This window comes from Rattus rattus, chromosome 2 (assembly GCF_011064425.1).
Source record: "Rattus rattus isolate New Zealand chromosome 2, Rrattus_CSIRO_v1, whole genome shotgun sequence".
Taxonomy (NCBI): Eukaryota; Metazoa; Chordata; class Mammalia; order Rodentia; family Muridae; genus Rattus; species Rattus rattus.
In genome coordinates, this window is record NC_046155.1 from 61463206 (window position 1) to 61486620 (window position 23415).

The 23415-nt window shown below is 43.9% G+C and overlaps 3 protein-coding genes across 3 annotated transcripts in view; all 3 read right to left on the reverse strand.

Moving 5' to 3' along the window:
* The window catches only part of LOC116893096 (phospholipase A and acyltransferase 5-like), a 6560-nt gene extending 3817 nt beyond the window's left edge, over positions 1 to 2743 (reverse strand). Inside the window, exon 1 of the mRNA XM_032895039.1 lies at positions 2641 to 2743. Coding sequence (XP_032750930.1) covers positions 2641 to 2743 — 103 coding nt within the window. The remainder of the gene's footprint in view (positions 1 to 2640) is intronic.
* A 3007-nt stretch (positions 2744 to 5750) lies between these two features.
* Positions 5751 to 6668, reverse strand: LOC116893856 (olfactory receptor 13G1-like). Its single transcript, XM_032895575.1, has one exon. It carries the CDS (start codon positions 6666 to 6668, stop codon positions 5751 to 5753), a length of 918 nt encoding a protein of 305 aa, XP_032751466.1.
* A 12338-nt stretch (positions 6669 to 19006) lies between these two features.
* LOC116893857 (olfactory receptor 13A1-like) lies at positions 19007 to 19936 on the reverse strand. Its single transcript, XM_032895577.1, has one exon. It carries the CDS (start codon positions 19934 to 19936, stop codon positions 19007 to 19009), a length of 930 nt encoding a protein of 309 aa, XP_032751468.1.
* Positions 19937 to 23415: the final 3479 nt, after the last annotated feature.

Consider the following 23415-nt stretch of genomic DNA (forward strand, 5'->3'; position numbering starts at 1 on the left):
TGAACTCAAGCAGTATTACAGAGCAATAGTGATAAAAACTGCATGGTATTGGGTACAGAGACAGACAGATAGACCAATGGAATAGAATTGAAGACCCAGAAATGAACCCACACACCTATGGTCACTTGATTTTTGACAAAGGAGCCAAAACCATCCAATGGAAAAAAGATAGCATTTTTCAGCAAATGGTGCTGGTTCAACTGGTGGTCAATATGTAGAAAATGCAGATCGATCCATGCTTATCACCCTATACTTCTTAAGGCCAAGTGGATCAAGGACCTCCACATCAAACCAGATGCACTCATACTAATAGAAGAAAAACTAGGGAAGCATCTGGAACACATGGGCACTGGAAAAAATTTCCTGAACAAAACACCAATGGCTCATGCTCTAAGATCGAGAATCGACAAATGGGATCTCATAAAACTGCAAAGCTTCTGTAAGGCAAAGGACACTATGGTTAGGACAAAACGGCTGCCAGAGGTCCTATACAGTTTCCTCTTGGGCCAGGGATGTCGGCAAGGATGGGCAGTATTGGCGGTTTCTCCCACCCTGCATTCTCAGGAGTGCACACCTTTCTGGGTGGTGAGCTCTCTCTCCCACAGTGTTTGGGAGCAGGGAGCTGTGGGCTGTGATCAGTGAGGTTTGGTCTCTAGCTAAAAACTGGAAGTCTCCCAGCCTCAGAGGAATTTTGCCTCTGTGTGTCCTGAGTCCACCAGGTAGGTCACTTGGAGCAGAAAAGTTGGTCTTACCTCTGGGCCTGGGCCTGAACTTGCTCCTGGTTGGCTGCGTTTCAGCTCTCCATGAAGGCAGCAAACCAGAAGGGCCTGCCACACCTTTTCTCAGGTCCCAGTGCACAGGGGTCCCAGATGGCATTAGCTGTTTTCCTCTAAAGTCAGAAATGTGGGCAGAATGTAGTCTCTTCTGGCTTCCCAGGCATGTCTGCCCCTCTGAAGGTTTAGCTCTCCCTCCCATGGGATTTGGGTGCAGGAAGCTGTTGACCGGGTCCCTTCAGATCCAGGCAGTGTCTTGATATATTTCTTTAATTACATTTCAAACGTTATTCCCCTTCCTGGTTTCCTGTCCATAAGCCCCCATTCCCTCCCCTCCCCCTCCACCATATGGATATTCCCCTTATAATCCCCCTTTTTGCCCCCCATATTCCTCTGCACTGGGGTCCAAATCCTTGCAGGACCAAGGGACCTCCTTCCCCTGGTACCCCAACAAGTGTTCCTGCTACATATGGTGTTGGGCCCTGAGTCAGTCCATGTATATCTTTTCTTGGGGTTTAGTCCTGGAAGCTCTGGTTGGTTGCATTGTTGTTTTTATGGGTTACAAACTCCTTCAACTCTTTCAATACTTCCTTCTAATTCCCCCCAAGGGGGTCCTATTCTCAGTTCGGTGGTTTGCTGCTAGCATTGACCTCTGTATTGGACATGCTCTGGATGTGTCTCTCAGGAGAGATCTATATCCGGTCCCTTTCAGCATTCATTTTCTAGCTTCATCAATCTTATCTAGTTTCAGGGGGTGGATATATATTGGCCACATGTGTGTCAGGCTCTGAATGGCCATTCCTTGAGTCGCTGCTCTAATCTTGGCTTCCATATCCCCTCCTATGGAGATTTTTCCACTTTTAAGAAGGAGTGGGAGCATCCACATTTTGGTTATCCTTCTTCTTGAGCTTCCTGTGGTGTGTGGGTTGCATCTCATCCTGAGTGAGGTTACTCAATCACAGAGAAACAGACGTGGTGCACATTCATTGATAAATGGATATTAGCCAAATAGCTCAAATTACCCAAGATACAATGAAATATTATTATGGATATTAGCCAAATAGCTCAAATTACCCAAGATACAATGAAATATTAAACCTAAGACACAGCCAGAATAAAAACAAAGGCTTAACTGAGAACGGGACGCCTTGAAGGAATCAGGAGAATGAACTGAAGAGGATAGACATGCAAACCAGAGAGCTCTAGGACTCTACCTAAAGACTATACATGGGCTGACCCTGACCCCTGACCTCAAGGTATGACCTAAAGAGCACCAGTGGAAGGAGAAGTATGAACTGAACTAGACTAATGGGGAGGTTCCATAAGAAATACCAAGTTACTTAAAAAAAAAAAAAAAGAAATATGTCATTATGATGTGCCCCCCCTCGTGTGTGTGTGTGTGTGTGTGTGTGTGTGTGTGTGTGTGTGTGTGTGTGTGTGCATAGAAATACTCAAAAAAAGTCAGGGAATCAGAGAGAGGCCACGCAAACAATGTCATGAAAAGGAAAGAATGTAGATAATATGAAGTAGGAGGGGAAACAATGGAAAAGGAAGCTTATACAGGATGAGACATGAGAGGACCAAGTAGCAGAAGGAGTATGGGGCGAAGTGGGAATTTCCAGCTTTGTAGAAGACTCTGCTGGGTTGTGATGTTTTTCTGGAAACTGTCTTTGAGAGGATATTTTGCTGAAGCAGACATGTGAAAGAATGTTCTGCTGAGAACAGACATGTAGTGTTTTTCTGGAAACTCCCTGGTGAAAAGCATGTGATGTTTTGCTGGAGCAGTTGCTTGAGAGGACATGTGATGTTTGGAAAGAGGATAAGTATAACCCAACAGAGAGTGGACAACCCTCTTGCATTGATTCACCTTGCAAATCTTTACTAGTCTTCATTAGGCTTCTCTGAGGCTGGTCTTCACTGAGGGTGCTCTTGTATTGGTTTACCTTGCTTTCTTCACCGATCTTTGTCATGACTTTGTAGTGAGAAACACACCAATCAATGTCCAGTGTTATTCTGGCTGCTTCTTGCCACTTCTGCAGACTCAGCCAACTGGCTTAGCCTCATGATTACTTCTGGATCAAGCTACTGATTTGCGTTTGGTGTTTGCCAAGTAGACTGGACAGCCACTAGTGATGTGTTTGGTGTTTTGCTAGTGGATTGGCCTGCTGACAACAAAGATTGGAATCTCCCCAAAGAACTATTTCTAAACAGGTTCACAACCCTCATTTCCTATTAACCTTTCTATTTCCCCACCTCTGGTAATTGGTGGGCTAAAAGGGAGGTTGAAGCAGTTAAAGAACCATAATTAAAATAAGTTTTGAAAAATCTAAGTCTACAATGTGCAGGGATATCTAAAACTAAAGACATGTGAAAAGCCATATGTAAACTTACTATTTCAGAAATTTCCAAAATATGGATATATACACACATCAAAGATGCTCAGGTGGAATTACTATAGTAGAGAGACAATGCTTTTCCCAGATACCATAGGATTTCAAGTTTGAAAGGCCAGTGCCAGGCATAAATAGCCTCTTTTTGATTTGCTGGTCAATGGGGTCATATAACTTCTCATACTACAAGATATCATTATTGCTCTTGCTTATCATCCAGAACTTGGTGGACCTTATTACCAAAGATACAACATACTTAAGTAATTGGGCATGAAGAAATCAATATGGCACTGACCTAGAAACTTTATTCCTACTGGGTAGCTTTCATGATGCTGGAAGGTTCTATGGTACTCTTAGGAAAGAAAAGTAATCAAAGGACTTGCCTATCTGTGAATCCTGTGAATTACAATGAATGTCCAGGCAAGGTATCCACTGGTAAAAAAAAATGTCACGAACGTTATAGGAGTAACCAGTCACTTTAGGATTGGATTTAAGACCTACTCTACAGGATGAAACTCATAGCTGACACCATCAATTGGACCAAAACCCTGTCTTAGGGGAGAATCTAATATCACTTTACTAGATATACACAGTAATAAACTGCCCCCTAAGTTCTTAGTTTTATATGCATAGATTAGAGCATCCTTCAACTCTCATCAGAGAAACTTCTTTTTGCAGATGATATAGAGGCTGCCAAAGAAAAAAAGCAAAGAAGGTCTTTGCCACTGTGAAACATGTGAACCACAGCAAGTAACAGCATAATAAGATATTCTTAAAGATACAACAGTAGCACTTAAATATGGGTCATAACTAACAGATGTCTAATTGGACTTAAGGTCTACTCAGAGGACAAATGCCTGGTACTATAAATCTAGCCAACTACCTCTTGTTGGACAGGTCACAGACATAGAGAAGAACCTACGAATGCTACTTTCCCAAACCAATACAATCTCTTACAGTAGTTGTCATACTATCCTTATACAAGCAGTAGCTCCCACTCCTCATCAAGGAAGATTCTTTTTGCAGCAGAGACCAATAGAAAAAGTCACAACTCATCAAAATACTGAGATCAACTGACTGTGAGTTGCCTAGCCCTAATGTATTTATCTTCAATTCAACCTTCATGTCTAAATCCTAAGGAACATCAGAGAACTGGAAAAATTATGACCCAGAAGAACAAGATGTCTGCTGCAATATTAACATAAGTTGAGGAAGCTATATCCATGAAACTTCAATAATATAGTCACTTAAAGAGACTTGAACAATGACAACTCCAGTTAGCATGCTAGCATGGATGCTAGCTGAATGGCTATAGACAATTAATGACTTCACACAAAGAGAATGAGTCTTCCCCATAGACTAGCTCCCTAATTGGTTGTCTAGTACCAAGTGGTCAGCTCTAAATGCATATAAATAGGAATAATACTAAATTAACATAGTATATTTTATTTGCATATTTATTCATGTATATGTAAAAGCAGCTTAAATAAAGAAAAAGAAGCCATGAAATTGAAAGGAAGAGGTCATAGAAAGGATTGAAAGGAGAAGGGGACATAATAAAAATACTATACATATGTAAAATTAAAATTAATTTTTAAATACAATAATTATTAGTTAATTCAACAAATATTGCAAGGAGAATAAAAGCATTATTGAAGGGAACAAGAGTCAACCAGGAGGAGACAAAGTGGTCAAAATATCATCATAGTGTAGCTCATGAACTTAAGACAGCCCAGAGCAGAAGTGAGGGTTTGGATCGTCCATTAAAGATTTCTGAATGTTTCAAAAAGTCAATAGCTGCTGAAGGACAACAGTTATGTTCCCTCTCACAGTTCCTTTTCTGGCCACATCCTCTTAAACAACATGCTCCCAAGCACACAGCACCCCTGCTGCTTCACAGTGGAAAGGCCCTGGCACCAAGAACTCTGAAACATCTAGCAAAATTCTGCTGACACCTTCCTGGCTGAGAGCCAGTTTTGCCAGAGAAGCTGCTCCAAAACATTGATGGTTCATATTGGACAGGATGGAAGGCAGAAGCAGGCCTTATCTTACCACACACTGCCACAGAATGCCCACAGCGTAGCAAGCATCTTCCTGAAAAATCTCTTTCAGGGGTATATAAAATTCACGTGAAAGGAAATAAAAATTTTCAGATATTTCACTTATAATAATATCAATTGTCCTAAACTCCCAGAATCCTTTAAACCCCCAGGTACCCTGCCTACATGCCAGTCACAACCAAGGCTGAGTAACATTTGTGGGTAAAAAGTGATCACAGGCATAAGGCAGTATCTACCCAAAACCCCTGGCTCATTTGATTGCTGTAAGCAGAAAGGGCTAGGAATAGGCTGCATCCACATTCGATGTTTTGAGGAATTTAACCACTAAAATCCACAACCTCCTAGATAATCCATGATCCTACAAAGTATCGAGTACTTCTTCAGGGCTTCTCCTCCATGAAGGGCAACAGTTGAATACTTGTCCCTTGTGGTTCAACAGAATGTGTCCTCAGGAAAGGCACAGATACCTCTACCAAACCTGTGATCTCCTAGTCCTGTAGGTCTGAAGGCACTGGTGCTGGCAAAGCTCAGGAGCAGGATAGAAGTCTCCGGAGTGCAACTTTGACATCCTTGTTTCTCAGAGTGTAGATGAGGGGGTTCAAGGTGGGTGCCACCGAGGTGTAGATGATGGACACCACCTTATCCTTGTTCAGTGAGTAGCTGGATGCAGGGCGAATGTAGGTATAGATGACAGTGGAGTAGTACATGGTGACCACAATGAGGTGTGCAGAGCAGGTAGAAAAAGCACGTCGCTTGCCTTCAGCTGAACGGATCCTCAGGATACTGGCCACAATAAAGCCATAGGAGAGGATTGTCACAGAGAAGTTCCCTACAGCCAGGAACACATCTGCAGCAAAGGCCATGGCCTCGTTCAATTGTGTTGGAGCACAGGAGAGTTTCAACAGTGGGGGAATCTCACAGAAGAAGTGTTCTATCACATTGGAGCCGCAGAATGGTAGACGCAACATCAGGCCTGTGTGCACGCTGGTGTTAGTTATGCTGATGGACCAGACAAGGCCAGCCAGGAATGCACATACCCTAGGGCCCATCCAAGCACTGTAGTGCAGGGGACAGCAGATGGCCACGAAGCGGTCATAGGCCATAGCTGAGAAGAGCAGAAGCTCTGCCCCCAGGGACCATGTGAAGAAGAAGAGCTGGGCCATGCAGCCCCCATAAGAGATGCTCCTCCCTGCCATCATGCTGTCCAGTAGCTTGGGTAGGATGGTGGAGGTGCAGAGGATGTCCACCATGGCCAAGTTGACCAGGAAGAAGTACATAGGGGTATGCAGGGCTGGGCTGGCACTGATTGTCACCATAATGAGCAGGTTTCCTGAGATTGCAGCCATGTATAGGCAGAGGAAGCTAAGGAGAAGTGGTACCCGAAAGTGAGGCATTTCTGAGAATCCCAGGATGAAGAACTCGGTGACCAGTGTCCCATTCATCATAAAGCTGGAGAGGACTCAGGATTCACGGCAGTGGGTTTTCTGTGGAAGCTCTGATAGTATCTGAAAATGAAAGACATGCTCCAGTTTGTACTAATGACCCAACTCAGATGTGGTGAGACTCACCTAGAACCCAAACCTCAATATTACATGGGGTAAGAATAGAGCTCTGTGCCAGCCAAGGCTGCAGGCTTCATTCTAGATGCAGTACTTCTAGGAGACTGATGTGGCCACTCAGAAACCTTAGAGGTGCAGGAACTTTCTCCATTGGGAGTGTTCTTTCCACAAACTTCAAGGAGAATGGAGCAGGACCAGGAATAGTCCTCGGGATGGACATCAGGAGAGATGTGGTCATTTTCAAACTCAAGAGCTCTCAGACAGTGAGTGAGAACAGAGAAGGAAGAAGGAAGATGGCAAAATGACTCTCACTGTCCATGTAAAACACCAAGGTCTTCCCCAAGTGGGGGGCTGACTGGTGCACTCACCTACACAAACGATAGTCATCCATGTGTGTGCCACAGCCACATATTTTCTCAGAGCCAAAACTCTATGGCTGAGCATGCTTGAATGTGTAAGTGCCAACCTCCAAGCAGTGAGGAAGGGTACTGTGTAGCCTCTCATATAAACTACTGCACTGGAGCTCAGAGTTTACCTTTTTAGATAGTTCACTAGATTATATTCACTTTAGAAATTATTTTTTCATGTATCTATATATAGCCAGCATTATATCACACAATCTCCTGGTTTGGGCTTAGACCTCAACTCTCATACCTACCTCTAGCAATGTTTGGAAAGTAGATACACTTATCTTACTATTACAAGGCTGTGTCATGGTACGGGTGGCTAGATGACACCAGACCCATACCCTGTGGAATGAGCTCCCTGGCACAAGAGATGCTTGCTATACATTTAAACATGAAAACTGAGACGGGTAACAGGGAAAGAAAGAAGAGGTGAGGAAAGAGAGTTAGAAAGAGACGTAAACATGGGGATATAAAGGCAGTGAGGCAAAGATGGGGAGAGACAAAAATATTTTTTCTCTCACACACACAAAGCTGGGGAGGGAGGAAGGGAGAGAGGGAGGGAGAGAGAGGCATATAAATAAATATATATACATATATATATACATATATATATGTAGTAAACATAGATATAAAGCAAGACATAGAGGTGCCAATAAAGAAAAAAATGAACACACAAAAAACTTGAGAGAAAGAGGCAGAAACAGAAAAGATACAGGTAAGATCTGAGAAGCCATTATGATATGATGTATCCAAGTAGTTCGTTTTTTTTTTCAGTTACTTTCAGATCTGTCTCAAAAATGACAGCTAAAATGATTTCATAACTGATACCTATTACCAAAACATGGTCATTAATACTCAAATGCATGTACAAGTACAATCAATAGGAAACTCACATGGTAAGCCTACAGCAAGAAACTTCCCAGGTGTCCTCTCCAGAAATCTCTCTCTCTCTCTCTCTCTCTCTCTCTCATCTCTCTCTCTCTCTCTCACACACACACACACACACACACACACACATCAACTTTCATTAGAACCAGATTATATTAAAAACATTTAAAAAGTGTGTGTGACATCTCTAAATATAAAGGGGATGTTAGGCTGTTGGTGTGAGAACCAGGAGCCTTGTGTCCTCTATTATAGAAGAGGTAAGTGCTCACCGGGAGGAGCCAGTCCCTGAGAGACCAATTAGGCAGAACCACAGTGGCTTACTGAGCAGGACTGGCTGGGGAGATGACCAAGCCTCTTCTCAGACAACACAATACACACTTGTAGGACTGGTGACCCAAGAGCAGCTTGTCTGTCCTGTTACCCAGGGACTTGCTGTCTACCAATATCACCAGTGGCAGCAGAGGACAGAGGGAACACTCGAGCAATCAGGGGATGACTTTTGTGCCTTGAGCCAATTAACTCCCAAAACCACAATTTTCCAATCTCAAAGAGCCCCTCTTTCCAGATAGAAACAATTGAGAGGCCAAGGTCAGAGCTCTTTCTCCAGCCCTGTCTGCTGTCCTCTGGTACTGACTATCACTGGTCACCATGCAGTTTCATCTCCTCTAAGTGGATAATGTCCTTGGGTTGGAGCAGCTGTCAGAATTTGGCTCTTTCATGTCCACTTTCCTCACTCAGTGAGCAAAAACAAACTTCATCTAACCACAATAACATCCCATCCCAGACCTGAAGTGGCCTGCCCTTAGCAAATTGTGCTAGACTAGTGCTGGTCTGGGTCCAGGAAGCTGCTCTCTCCCCCAGAAAGGTCACATGACTGCTGTGGCCTTCAGGCACAAGAACCATTTTATGTTGCAATATGGCTAGCTGGATCTTCTATGGTCATAGCAAGCTACAAACCTTGTCTGACACTTGGGCTCTGGCCAGGGCACATCTCCAGGCTGGGGCTGGACCTTGACAACAAACACCCCTTGCCTCAGTAATCTGATTCATGCACTGTCTTCTTCTTAGATCCAGAGGCCCAATTACATCTCACTGAGCTGCTTGAAGGAATAAGGGCTGGTGTGTTAGTCTACCATCTTCCTCCAGCCCTTCCCTGTTTCTGTCTACTCTACATTCTCCACACTATTAACATATGTACATTGAATTTTGTGCGCCAGTGCACATGATTCCAGCCTGTGGTCCAGTCATCTTTGTGATTAATCACAATTTTCTGGTCACAGCCATGAACCATTTCCCAAAGGAATCTGGGAACACTCCTGGGATTGCCTCACTAGGACCCTCCCTACTCTGCAAAATGAATGAGGCATGGCCAGCACAGTGAGGGAGAGGCTGCATTGGTGATGTAAGCACTTTAGCCATGCATTCTAACTGCTCGACTTTCTCCTATGTCTGTGATCAAAAATTCAATTCCAAATACAATGTCATATGTTGATACAAAGATGCAATATCAGGACACTCTGCCCACATTTCTGAATTCAGAGGAAAACACCTAACACCATATGGGACACCTTGCACGGGGGCTCCCGGAAAAGACAGCGCAGGCCCTCCTGGTTGCCGCCCTCACAGAGAGCTCAAAAGCAACCCACCACAAGCAAACTTGAGCCACGGGACCACAGATAAGACCAACTTTTCTGCTTCAAGCGACCTGCCCAGTGGTCTCAGGACACAGGCCCACATGAACAGCTGCTTCACTCCTTCTTTAAAAGGAGAACAAGAATACCCTTGGCAGGGAATAGGGAGGCAAAGTTTAGAACAGAGGCAGAAGGAACACTCATTCAGAGCCTGCCCCACATGTGGCCCATACATATACAGCCACCCAATTAGATAAGATGGATGAAGCAAAGAAGTGCAGGCCGACAGGAACCGGATGTAGATCTCTCCTGATTGACACATGCAGAATACAGCAAATACATAGGCGAATGCCAGCAGCAAACCACTGAACTGAGAACGGGATCCCATTGAAGGAATCAGAGAAAGGACTGGAAGAGCTTAAAGGGGCTCGAGACCCCATATAAACAACAATGCCAACTAACCAGAGCTTCCAGAGACTAAGCCACTACCCAAAGACTATACATGGACTGACCCTGGGCCCAACCTCATAGGTAGCAATGAATAGCCTAGTAAGAGCACCAGGAAGGGGAAGCCTTGGTCCTGCTAAGACTGAACCCCAGTGAACGCGATTGTTGGGCGGAGGGGGGTGATGCGGGGAGGGTGGGGAGGGGACCATCCATATAGAATGGGAGGAGGAGGGTTAGGGGGATGTTGGTCCAGAAACCGGGAAGGGGAACAACAATCAAAATGCTTGAGCTGTCCGTGAGGGCGGCAACCAGGAGGGCCTACGCTGCCTTTTCCTGGAGCCCCCGTGTACCGGGTCCCCAGATGGCGTTAGGTGTTTTCCTCTGGAGTCAGAAATGTGGGCAGAGTGTAGTCTCTTCTGGCCTCCCAGGCGTGTCTGCCCTTTGAAGGTTTACCTCTCCCTCCCATGGGATTTGGGTGCAGAGAACTGTTGACCGATTCCCTTCAGGTCCAGGCGGTGTCTGGACTGGGGGGGACCTGTCGATCAAGTGCCCTGGTGTAATTATTATAGGGCCTTTATCTCTTATTGCTTTTAATACTCTTTCTATGTTTTGTGCATTTGGTGTTTTATATATTATGTGATGGGAGGAATGTCTTTTCTGGTCTAATCTCTGAAGTTCTGTAGGCTTCTTGTATGTTTATGGGCATCTCTTTCTTTAGGTTAGGAAAGTTTTCTTCTATAATTTTGTTGAAGATATTTACTGGCCCTTTAATTTGAGAATCTTCTCTCTCTTCTGTACCTATTATCCTTAGGTTTGATCTTCTCATTATGTCTGTGATTTCCTGGATGTTTTGGGTTAGGAGCTTTTTGCACTTTACATTTTCTTTGACAGTTGTGTCAATGTTTTCTCTGGTATCTTCTGCCCCTGAGATTCTCTCTCCTATTATCTCTTGTATTCTGTTGGTGATGCTTGCGTCTATGACTCCTGATCTCTTTCCTAGGTTTTCTATCTCTCGGGTGGTCTGCTTTTGTGATTTCTTTATTGTTTCTAATTCCATTTTTAGATCCTGGATGGCTTTGTTCAATTCCTTCATCTGTTTGCTTGTGTTTTCCTGTAATTATTAAATGGATTTTTGTGTTTCCTCTTTAAGAACTTCTACTTGTTTACCTGTGTTGTCCTGTATTCTATAAGGGAGTTATTTATGTCCTTCTTAAAGTCCTCTATCATCATCATGAGATGTGAGATTAAATCCAAATCTTGCTTTTCCAGTGTGTTTGGATATCCAGTATTTGCTTTGGTGGTAGAACTTGGCTCTGATGATGCCAATTAGTCTTGGTTTCTGTTGCTTAGTTTCCTGTGCTTGTCTCTCACCATCAGGTTGTCTCTGATGTTAGCTGATCTTGCTGTCTCTGAAAGTGGCTTGACCCTCCTCTAAGCCCATGTGTCACCACTCCTGGAGACTGGCTTTCTCCCAGCAGAATCTGGGTACAGAGAGCTCTGGGTCCAGGTCAGTTCTGAGCACAGGCAAAAACTGGAAGGATCCTGCCTCTGAGTGCTCCTGCATTTCTGTGCACTGAGGGTTCCAGGCAGGTCCCTCAGAGCAGAAATGGTGGTCTTATCTCTGCTCTCAGGTTTGTCATCACTCCTGGTGACTGACTTTCAGCTCTGGGCACAGACAGAGACCAGAATGATCCTGTCCCTGACTGCTCTTAGGTTCCTGTGTCTAGAGGGCTCTAGGTGGGTTCCTCTGGGGCCAGGAATATGATCAGAAGTGGTGGTCTCCTCTGAGCTCTCAGGATTGTCCACACTTCTGAGAGTCCAGCTCTCTCTCCCAGGGGATTTGGTTACAGAGCCAAATCTAGACTTTTTTTCGGAGCTGGGGACCGAACCCAGGGCCTTGCGCTTGCTAGGCAAGCGCTCTACCACTGAACTAAATCCCCAACCCCCAAATCTAGACTTTTATGGTGGCTGTAAACCAGGAAATTTTCCTGACTTTTACATATGAATTTTCCAGCTGAAGGTAGTGAATTGTTTCTTAAGTTAATGTATTAATAATATTTAGAACAAAAGAGGGACTCCTACTTTCCCTAAATTATTTTATGGCTCCACGTGGACTCCCCAGTATTTCCAGTATCACATTTTCCCTGCTGTTTATGATTTCATCAGTGGAGAAAATTAGCCCATTCCTGCACATACAGGAGGCATCAAACCTTTCATACACTTTATAACCTGTTGAATAGTAATACTCCCACACTCCCTATAACCTCCATGAGAACATTTTATGTATTTAGAATATCCTTTGCTTCTTCAAAACAATCCTTACCTAACCCCATGAAATTGTAAAGGCCATTACTTAGCCTCTGAATCCCATCACAATTGCTGTAATGGGAGATGATATGTGAGAGAAAGTAATATAGCCTTCTCTTGTATAGCTTGACACATCTATTGCCACCCTGAAGCACAGTGGCTGCAATGACCCATTGAGAGTTTGGCCTACAGCAATGGCAATGAACTGAGCAGAGTGATAGAGCATGAAGCTAGATCTGTGGTAACAGTAATGGGGCTGACATTCTTCACTCTTCACTGGAAAAGGTCAAAGGGTGCCCTCCTGGAAATTCAATCACCAGTCTTTTCTGACTATCTATACAAATCTTAGAGATGTTAACATGTATAAATAACAAAATTAACTAGGTGTGGGACTTTTGATTAATGCAGCTACCCATAAAAGCATTCATTCACCAAGCTAGCCTTGACAGAATCTTTCTTTGGTCTGCCACCCTCTTGAGAATTTGGAATGGGTAGATGATGCTTTAACAGTCTCTCCTATTATGTCACATCTCCGGTAGCATATATTCAGTCCAGTCTACCACCATATGCCTTCAATGCACTCAAATTGACTGTTCACAGAAGCTAAAACAATCAGGCCTGGTTTATACTCAACATGGGGTATCGTATATACTGAGTAACACCACTGGAGTCAAGGAACAGATCCTCTTAAGATTGTTTCACTGCTTGTTGGGGGAGGTGGTAATGGGGGAGGATGGAAGGGGGAAGCCCATATAGGAGGAAGTGGGAGGGACTAGGGGGATGTTGGCTCGAAACCGAAGGGGAATAACAAATCGAAATGTAAATAAGAAATACTCAAGTTAATAAAGATTTAAAAAAAAGATTGTATCACTGCAGGAAGACACCCAGAGACCCACTCACAATGGATATGTAGTGAAGAGATGGGAAAGAGAAACAGAACAGTTTGAGCACGATGAGGACAGATGTAACTGGAGATAAGAGAGTAGTGAGGAAGAGTCTGATGTGTGTCATCTGCCCTGCCACCTGAGGCCATGGTGAAGTGCATGTCTGGGTCTCTGGCCATGCAGGAGCACAGGGTCTATATTGATATCAGTGACCCATGTTACCACCTAAGGCCATGGGGATGTCCCTAATCTGGGATGGTGCCTAGAACCATATTCATGTCCAAGGGCCATGTAAACCTGGCCCATCCTCTACTGGCTGCAGTACTCCAGAGTTCAGTCCCCCTTCTCCTTTCCCAACTTTGCCTGGGCAGCACAGTAGAGGTAGCCCTGCTGGCTGGGGTACAAATGAACTAGCCCCAAGTACACAAACATGAGAGAGCTTCCTATGCCTATGATGTCTGCTGTGAGTTGGTATTGGAGAGAGAAAGATGCCCTCCCAATCCCTGGCATCTTGCCCCCTCTGACAGGCAAGACAGCTGGTTCTGAGATCATGAAAGCAGGATAAATGATCCCACCCCTTCCTGAGTGAGCCAGGGAAGATGGTTCTGGAGAACTTGTCTTGGTAATATAGGTGAGGGAAAGCCCAACTCAGCTGCTACTCAGGCCCAGATCCAGGGATTTGAGTTGCCCCACCCAACACTTACCCCATCTATAAACTGCTAGAGCATGTAAATCTTTTGGTCCTACAGATCCATTACACAGGGCAACAACAGGATATCCCAGTGAGGACCCAGTATTGGTGGAAGGCAGAGGCCTCAACCAGATCAATGACTCATTGCAATGAACATTTACAAATAAAGATATTTGAGCAAAAGAGTATACTGTGTGATATGCTGTGACATACTGAAGTTTCCATAGTAAGATTTTTTTTGTCTTTTTTTCCTACTGAGGGGAAGGGAGAGTGCAAGGACAGAAGGTGGTTACTAAGGGATGGGGACATGAGTCAGACTGGGACGCATGATGTGAACTCATAAAGAATACAAAATTTCAAAAAGAGGCTATTATAATACATGTCAGGTACAGAAAAAGAAAGACAGGTTTCTTACCATGAAAAAACAGCAGCAACTTTTGAATACTGAAAAAAATCACTCAGGCTTCTATACACAACAAAGTTACCTTTATAAATGAAATGACCACAGTAAATACAGTCAGAATATCTCAATCAACTATTGCATATTTTTCACGTTGCAGAATGAAGCATAATCAGACTATATGTTGCCTACAGAAATATATACTTAAAATATAGAAATAAATTAGGCTGGAAGTAAAATAATGAAAAAATATACCACACTAACAGTTGAAGGAAAACTAGAGCAAATAACTGCTTTAATATCAAGTATTGTTAATCTCAGAGCAGAAGTTCGTAGCATGTTTGGAAGTTATTTCTTGATGAGAAATAGTGAGTGTGACAGAAGAACCTAAAACATGTCTGCCGCAAGCAACAGAACTATTAGACACAGGAAAAGAAACTGATTTAAGTACAAGACAAAGTAAATTGGTTCATTACAGTTGGCTATCTCAATCCTCTCAGTAATGAACAGAACAAGAAGAGAGACAACAGCAAGGACTTTCAACCTCCAGAGTAGTGCATGAGGGCCACACACAATGACAGGACACAGGGACATTATGAGGTCTCTATTAGGGGGTTGGGGATTTAGCTCAGTGGTAGAGCGCTTGCCTAGCAAGCACAAGGCCCAGGGTTTGATCCCCAGCTCCGGAAAAAAAAAAAAAGAAAAAAAAAGAGGTCTCTATGAACTTTTACCCCATGCTCGGCCATAAAATAAGTCTCAACACAATTAAAAGGGTATAAGTGATAATATATATATATAATATATATATATATATATATATATAGAGAGAGAGAGAGAGAGAGAGAGAGAGAGTTGCAGAATTAAAGCCAATTGTAAGCACCAGCACTTATATACTGAGCCAGGATACCCTGATATGAGATATGAGTGACATATAAAAACGAGACAAGGATGGAGGGGTCTCAGAAAGACTGAGGATGAGACAAGTTTACTACAAACAATCAGATTTTGTATACCCCTATAAGGAACAGAGTATAACGGCAGTTGTCAGGAAGAATATAATTGTAGTTGTCAGGATACACTGTTTGCAAGCTATACAGAGTATACAACATTAATGTCTCACAGTAATTGTCCTGTTGAGACTTTTAGGGACAGAGTCTGAATGCTTCACTGCCTGTGGAAATGCCTCAGTTTCTCAGGAACTGAAAGGCACATGGTTCTCCAGGAGCAACAGACTCCAAAGAAGGTGGACCAAGCCAAATCCATGACTCTTTGCAATCAATAACAGTGCCAGCTGGGAAATGCCTAAATATTTAGAATTTAAGTACTGCCTTCCTAAGCCACACAACAAATAAATCAGCAGGGGTGTTAATGAGCATGGGGGCAGAACAATGTGTGAAGCAGTAGTTGGGGTAGTTGGTAGGGCTGCTCCTCTGCAGTAAAGAAAGCAGTGCAGGCCATCCCCAATGTCAGAGTCACTCCAGGAGCAGCAGGGAGTCTCTCAGGAGCTGAGCAGGAGTTAGGGATGCTTAGGCTTCAGTTCTGAGTCTCTTTCTGTCAATGGCTGTAGGTGGTGGTAAATACCAGCAGAAACCCCATTCACTGTTGCTGAGGGTGAAGAGTAAAACCCCAATAAAAATTTTGCTACAAAACTCAGTGAACCACACCCTGAGACCCCACAAAGCCATTCACAGTCACTAGGAGGAAAGAAAAGCCCAGAAGAGGATTTATACAATTATGTATGGAAGCTGGATAATAAAGTGTGCTGCAGCCTTAGAACAGCGCTCACTAAAATAAAAAAGAGCAAAGTACTTGTTACACGGACATGAGAACTGGAATGAATCTTTAAAATACTGTTCTGTAGCTGGAAAGATGCTTCAGCAGTAAGGAACACTTATTGCAGGGTTTGGACCATGAGAGGTCAGCCACAGAGACCCTGAAGGACAATAGGACCTTAGCCTGCTCCCAGCACAAGGCCCCTGTCACATAGCCATAGACCCCCCATAGATTTGAGGCCATCAGTCACATATGGGCACCACCTGATCCCTTCCACAGTAGATGAGGCATCCCTAACATCTCAGACCAAGACAATAGGAAAAGAGAAATGGCCAGAGTCAAGTAGGCTTAAAACAGAGTTCTCCATGCTAATGAGTTACCTAGAGGTGCAGAGAGTGTGCCAATAAGTTTCCCTACCCAGACTTTCCTCCCTGCAAAAGGTATTTAATCTCAGTCCCACCCTGAGAAATGGGATATGGTTTTGTACATACATTTTTCACCATGTTAATAATCAACTGTTTGGAACCATGGTCTGCCTCTTTTCATCCAGGTCCACCATGGGGAGCCATGGAGAAGGCCTTTTCCTACAGAGCCACAGCCTAGCCTCTGGTAGAAGGCTTCTCTACATTGCCAGCCACAATTGTCACCAAGCAAAGTTCCATCAAGCCAAGGACTCGACCCAGTGTGACCAGCCAGAGCTCTCGTCCCCGATAACTCCTCCCTGGGCTAAACCCATCCCATGGGCCCCCACTTTATTCTCAGCTCTTCCTCGACCCCCAGTGACACATGGATGTTCAAGAGCCTAATTACCCCATAGTCCCGACTTCATTGTAGGCTAAGGAACTGTTGAGCCAGCTCCAGCTTTCCCACATCGCAGAGTGTACTTTCACACCCCCAGGTGGTGTCTCGGCACCTTCATACTGCTCAAACCCCATCCTATATAAGTGCACTCAAACTCCCCATGTCCCACTTCCCCAAGTGGCCGTGCCCTATGATGGAGCAGATGTGGGCCCACAATCCTATGACACACTGCTCATGCAGATGGATTGGGTTCTAGTCCCACAACCATCGGTTGGATTAGAGCCATCTGTCACTTCATTCCAGGGGATCCAATACAATCTCCTGTCCAAGGGCACCAGGGATGCTTGTGGTGTGCATACATACACCCAGTCAAAACATTCATACATATAAATAAAATTTGAAAATAAAAACCACTGTGCTATGAAAGAGGACACATGTCAGAATGTGAGTTGCATGATGCCTTGTGTACAAAGTTCTATAACACACAAAACTGACCTGCAGCTGAAATATCAGGACAGCAATGATTACCAGAAATGGCACTGGTGACCTCAGACCCAATAACAGCCCTGGATAAAAACATTAAAAACTACTATCTCCACTCTCTGTGGAGACTTGCATTTCATAGCTGTGCAAATTTGCCAAAACTCAGGAAATGATATTCTGACTCACACATTTCACTGTCTGAATTTTTTTCCTTAAGAATCCCAGGCCAGAAAAATCTATAAACAAATGATTGCCTCTGATATGCATGTGGAACTATTTAAGGGAGAGTGAATTAATGTTTGCAGCTTGTTTTGAGAAGAGTGAAATAGAAGGGCACATAGATAAATAAATTAGGAAGTGGATATAGACCACAAATTCAAAAGAAGAGCAGTAGAGACAAGCTCTCTGACTAAATCCTATCCAATCCACTCTGCTTGCACTCTTTCAGTAAGGCACTGTGGACATTAAACCCTGGATACAGGGTAGAAAACACATCTCAAGGCCACATACGTAGGGTCCCTGAGATGTCTCCACAGATAAAGGTGCTTGCTGCCAAGCTTCACAACCTACATTAACTTCTAACAGCCCCCTTAGTAGAAAAAGAGCTGGTTTCTGTAGCCTGATCTCTGATGAACATGAATGCTATGGCATTGACAGGTACGGTTATGTGCTTGTAGTCTGAGTGGAGGGTATTCGGTCATTCACAGAGGCTTCCAAGTATCATGAGTAGGCCCTTGAGGAGAGAAAACAATAATGACGTGGCACAGAGTTGGTCAAAACAATAGACTCTAACAAGTGTTTTGGAACAAGCAAAAAAATCAAGGTCTTCAAAAAGCAGCTACACCAGCAGATTCAGAGGTGAAGAATCACAGATGCAGGTGTGCATTTGGAGGTTGCTGGCAACAGCATCAAACAACACAGGGTTTATCATAGCCTAGAGGAAACTGTGTGGAGGAGGGAAGAGAGTCTAGGAGGATGCTGTGGCATTCAGAGGCCAGAGGGAGACTGACCTCCTACTCATGAGGCTGAAGCTTCTGTTCAAACCAAGAAAGGGATGGCATCCTCCACTATGATGGCAAAGCATCCCAACTGGAGAGGAACAGGTGAGTCAACCCATACCTCCCTAGGCATTGCTGCTATGAGAATCATATTGGTTATTCTCTCTCCTCTCAGAGGTGTAAGGACCATGGTGCCACCGGACACAGTTCTCAATCCAAGCTAAAAGGAATTCATCGAATATTGGGGTATGGGTAATTTTCTCCAATGCATGATACCAAAAAATTCTCAATCAGAGATAGCTATCCAGTATATAAACACACAGTCTGCCTCAAACCTAGATGGCCACACTTCCAAAAGGAAATGGCCAGTGGCTCCTCCAAGGAAAGCACACTATATGGACATCTATCACATAAATTACCTTCCTGATCTCTGCCTTGACATCAGATTCTCAGTCATGCATTCCAACTACTTCATCAACAGCTGGATCTAGTCACGTTGGTGCCTTCTGACTCCTCAATGGACATACACAAATAACTTTCTGAGGGCTACTTTGACATCCTTGTTCCTCAGAGAATAAATGACAGGGTTCAGGGTAGGGCTGACTGCTGTGTACAATAAGGCAACCACCTTGCCATTCTCCAAGGAGGATCCAGAACCAGGCTGCAAATAGGTGTAGATGACAGTGGAGTAGTACAGGATGACCACCACCAGGTGGGCAGAGCAGGTGGAGAAGGCACGCTTCTTGCCCTCTGTGGAGCGGATGCGCAAGATACTGGCAATGATGAAGCTGTAGGATATCATAGTCAACAGAAAGTTGACCACACCAAAATAAACATCTGCGATGACAATCATGATGTTGTTGAGGGTGGTTGGGCTGCAAGACAGAAGCAGCAGTGTTGGAACTTCACATAGAAAGTGACGAATTTGGTTGGGGCCGCAGAAATTGAGTTGTGCCATCAGGCCAGTGTGCACAGATGTGCTGGCTGCACTGATCACCCACACACTGCCAGCCAGCAGGACACAGATGGGCCAGCTCATCAGCATGCTGTAGTGAAGTGGGCGGCAGATGGCCACATAGCGGTCATAGGCCATGGCAGTGAGCAGCAGCAGCTCAGCCCCTAGAAACCAGGTCAGGAAGAAGAGTTGGGTCATGCATCCCTTATAAGAGATGTGGCTGCTTTTACATACCAGACCATCCAGAAGCTTGGGAAGAACAGTGGATGTGCAGACAATGTCCAAAAAAGCCAGGTTTGCAAGGAAGAAATACATGGGAGTGTGAAGACTTGGGTTGAGGCTGATAGCTATGATGATGAGGGTGTTTCCTGCAAGAGCCAGGATGTAAAGAAGCAAGAAAAAGACCAAGAAGAGAGCCTCAAGCTCAGGATCCCCAGAGAGTCCCTGCAGGACAAACTCTACCACAGTTGTATAGTTGTTTATTGCCATTTAGAGTGAGTCCTAGGGGATACTGGCTGTTACACAGCTGAGGATGATCAAGAAGACACAGGGTGTTGGGTAGCCATCATTTCACACAGGATCCAGCCAGCTGTGAGTAGGAGTGCTTGTCATGGGCACTGTTGCTGTAAGAATGATGATATCATCTATCAACATAGTGTGACAGTGTGAGCATGAACTCTTCACTCTGCACACAAAGGACCCAGAAAAGAGGACACCCCTGCCAATAATGGGCATTACCTTCTACAGCCTCTATTTGCTTTAACATGGAACATGTCCTATGGTACCCTGAGAACTAGAGCTTCTCTAACCATGTATGATGGCCTGTTAAGGTGTACCAAGGGGAAATCATTTACCAGGAAAAAAAATTTGTACCTAGAAAGGATCAGCCTTATCAATAGGTAGGCCAGGCTTCTCAGAGTCAGGCAGAAAAACAGTTCTAGGGAGTATTCTTGGGGGTCTGTATGGGTTTAGAACATGGAGCTGTTACAGAATAGCATGCAGATGGTACAGATGGCCCTGGCTCTTTGTGGAATGAATATATCACTTTTGTAAACACTACAATTGTCTATTTCTACATTATCACTCTAAGTCACTCCCTGTGTATGATAAACCCAGTGAGGCCAACAAGTATCTCTCACTTCCCTGAGAAGGCTTCTACCTGAGGGAGGAAATATCAGGCTCTGCCAAGGCTGGAAACAACATGAAAGACATGGACCCAGCATCAAGCCAGACACCAAATGTCTAGGCTATCATTCCTACCGAGCTTCAAGTTTGTCTTCCCTTCACCTGATACACATATATATCTCTAATCATCCAGGACTATCCAAGCATATGTGCCTCTCAGGCAGAGAATGTGGACCGATCAGCATGCAGAGAAAGAACTCTGCTCACTTCTGTGGTCTGATGGGAGTGAGCATCCTGGAGACTCCATGAGTGAGATGTTGAATATATGAGAATAAAGAACTTACAGAGTATGTGCTGAACAAGGAAGACATTCTTCCCCTGTGAGTGCACAGATAAAGGCCTTTGTCCTACAGTGTGAACATGAGAGCAAGGCCTGAGCTTTTGATAGTCTCATCTCCTCCCACTGAGAGTTAAGTTACGTATAGAGCCTTCAGGACCCATCCTTGTCTCCACAAAAGCAAAAATGGATCTGTCAGCATTCCCTGCAGATACCCAAGGGCCTCATACAGAAGGCAGGGCTTCACAACTGAACTTCCAAATTCTCTCTGTCTACATCTCAGCCTTAGAACTCATCTGCCTCTAACTCTTCAGACCACAAGCTCTGAGCTCTGAACACTGTACCAAATTCACAGGAATCAATCATGCTTCTCTAGAGATCCAGATCTGCCTCTGAGCCAAGCTGGAGGGCAAGATTTCTATTCACATGGATCAACTGCCCAGATATGTCATAAAAACAGGCCTATAGAGCCATGTATTTAAAAACTTAAACTGAAGCTATGAATCAAAGTGTTTTTTTTTCATTTTTATATACTGAAATAGATAAGAATAAAACCAAATCTCTTTTGAGAATCATCCCTCCCTCACAGAAGACAGACAGAGAGAGAGAGACAGAGACAGAGACAGAGACGGAGACAGAGAGGAGGGAGAAGATGGGTATCCAAAAGGAAGAAGTGAATAGAGAGAGGAAGGGCAACTCACCTTTAAGGAGAAGCTGTCCTGGGATGCCCATCTAAGCCCAAGATGTCTACATGTCATGGAGAATGTACAGTACAGTCACAAAGTTAGAGCCCTGTGTCTCTTTTGTTTGTTATTGACCTTAAAGTGAGATCTGCCCCATGGGGTGGACAATGAGATTGCTAGGGAGTGGTCCTCAGAGAGCAATTACCCAAAGTGAGGTAAACAGGAGTCCCTGTGGGCCATGGTCCCCAAGTTGAGACACCAAGAACCTAAGGCCTGAAGACATGCGCACAGCTCTAGGACACTGAACCCAGCCCCTGTTGTGACTGCTTCTCTGAGGATGCCCTCAAGGCAGCTTGGTTGAGAGTCATGCACCCTTGAACCCTGTAGGAAGATATATTTCTTTTTAACAAACTGGTCCTAAGCATAGTCTATGAGTTTCCTTCATCTCATTTTATCGTTACATCATTACATCATCTTGTTGTGGCATAGTACTATCAATACACAAACACTGATCAGTTACTTCATCACTAGTGGGGACAAAAAGTATGGAACACTCTCATGCATTGCCTCAGGAGTGCATAGTCACTGTAGTAAATCATAATTGAGATTGAACCTGAATGGATGCAACTTTTCACTGCACTTTCAAATATTCCCTTGAGGACAAAGTGTGTGGAGACTGCGGGGGTGAATATCAGCAGCAGTGTACATGACTTGAAGTCCACCATGTTCTGTGGCATGAGCCCTTAGCAGCAGATTGGCTTGCCTGCGTAGCCAGAAGACTCCCAGCAGGGGTGAACCATCTCTTGGAGTCACGGACACTGCAGAAAGTAACCCATTCAGAAGCAGTCATTACAGGAACCAAAAGGAGCTGAAATATAATCCAAACTCCTCAAAACCAAATGATCTCTGGCCTTATGTTCCAAACCCTCCAATGTCCTTGAACTCTGTCAATATACACATTCTCAATCTCTCCCAAAATGTCACCCAATTAACAGATCAACAAATGCAACACTTGTAGAACAACTCAAGATCTGAGCAATTCCTAGAGCACATTAAGATAAGATAAGAGCTTCAATAACATTTGATCATTCTAGTCAATTTGACGTAAAGGGACAAAATTGAATGATAAAGCTAATAAGTATATACATGGAAGTTGAACAATACTCTACTCAATGATGACCTGGTCAAGAAAGAAATGAAAAACTTCTTAGAATTTAATGAAAATGAAGGTACAACATACCCAAACTTATGGGACACAATGAAAGCTGTGCTAAGAGGAAAACTCATAGCTCTGAGTGCCTGCAGAAAGAAACAAGAGAGAGCATATGTCAACATCTTGACAGCACACCTAAAATCTCTAGAACAAAAAGAAACAAATACACCCAGGAGGAGTAGAAGGCAGGAAATAATCAAACTCAGAGCTGAAATCAACCAAGTAGAAACAAAAAGGACCATAGAAAGAATCAACAGAACCAAAAGTTGGTTCTTTGAGAAAATCAACAAGATAGATAAACCCTTAGCCAGACTAACGAAAGGACACAGAGAATGTGTCCAAATTAACATAATCAGAAATGAAAAGGGAGACAACTACAGAAGCAGAGGAAATTCAAAAAATCATCAGATCCTACTACAAAAGCCTATATTCAACAAAATTTGAATATCTGCAGGAAATGGACAATTTCCTAGACAGGTACCAGGTACCCAAGTTAAATCAGGAACAGATAAACCAGTTAAACAGCCCCAAAATTCCTAAAGAAATAGAAGCGGTCAATAAAGGTCTCCCAATGAAAAAGAGCCCAGGTCCAGATGGGTTTTATGCAGAA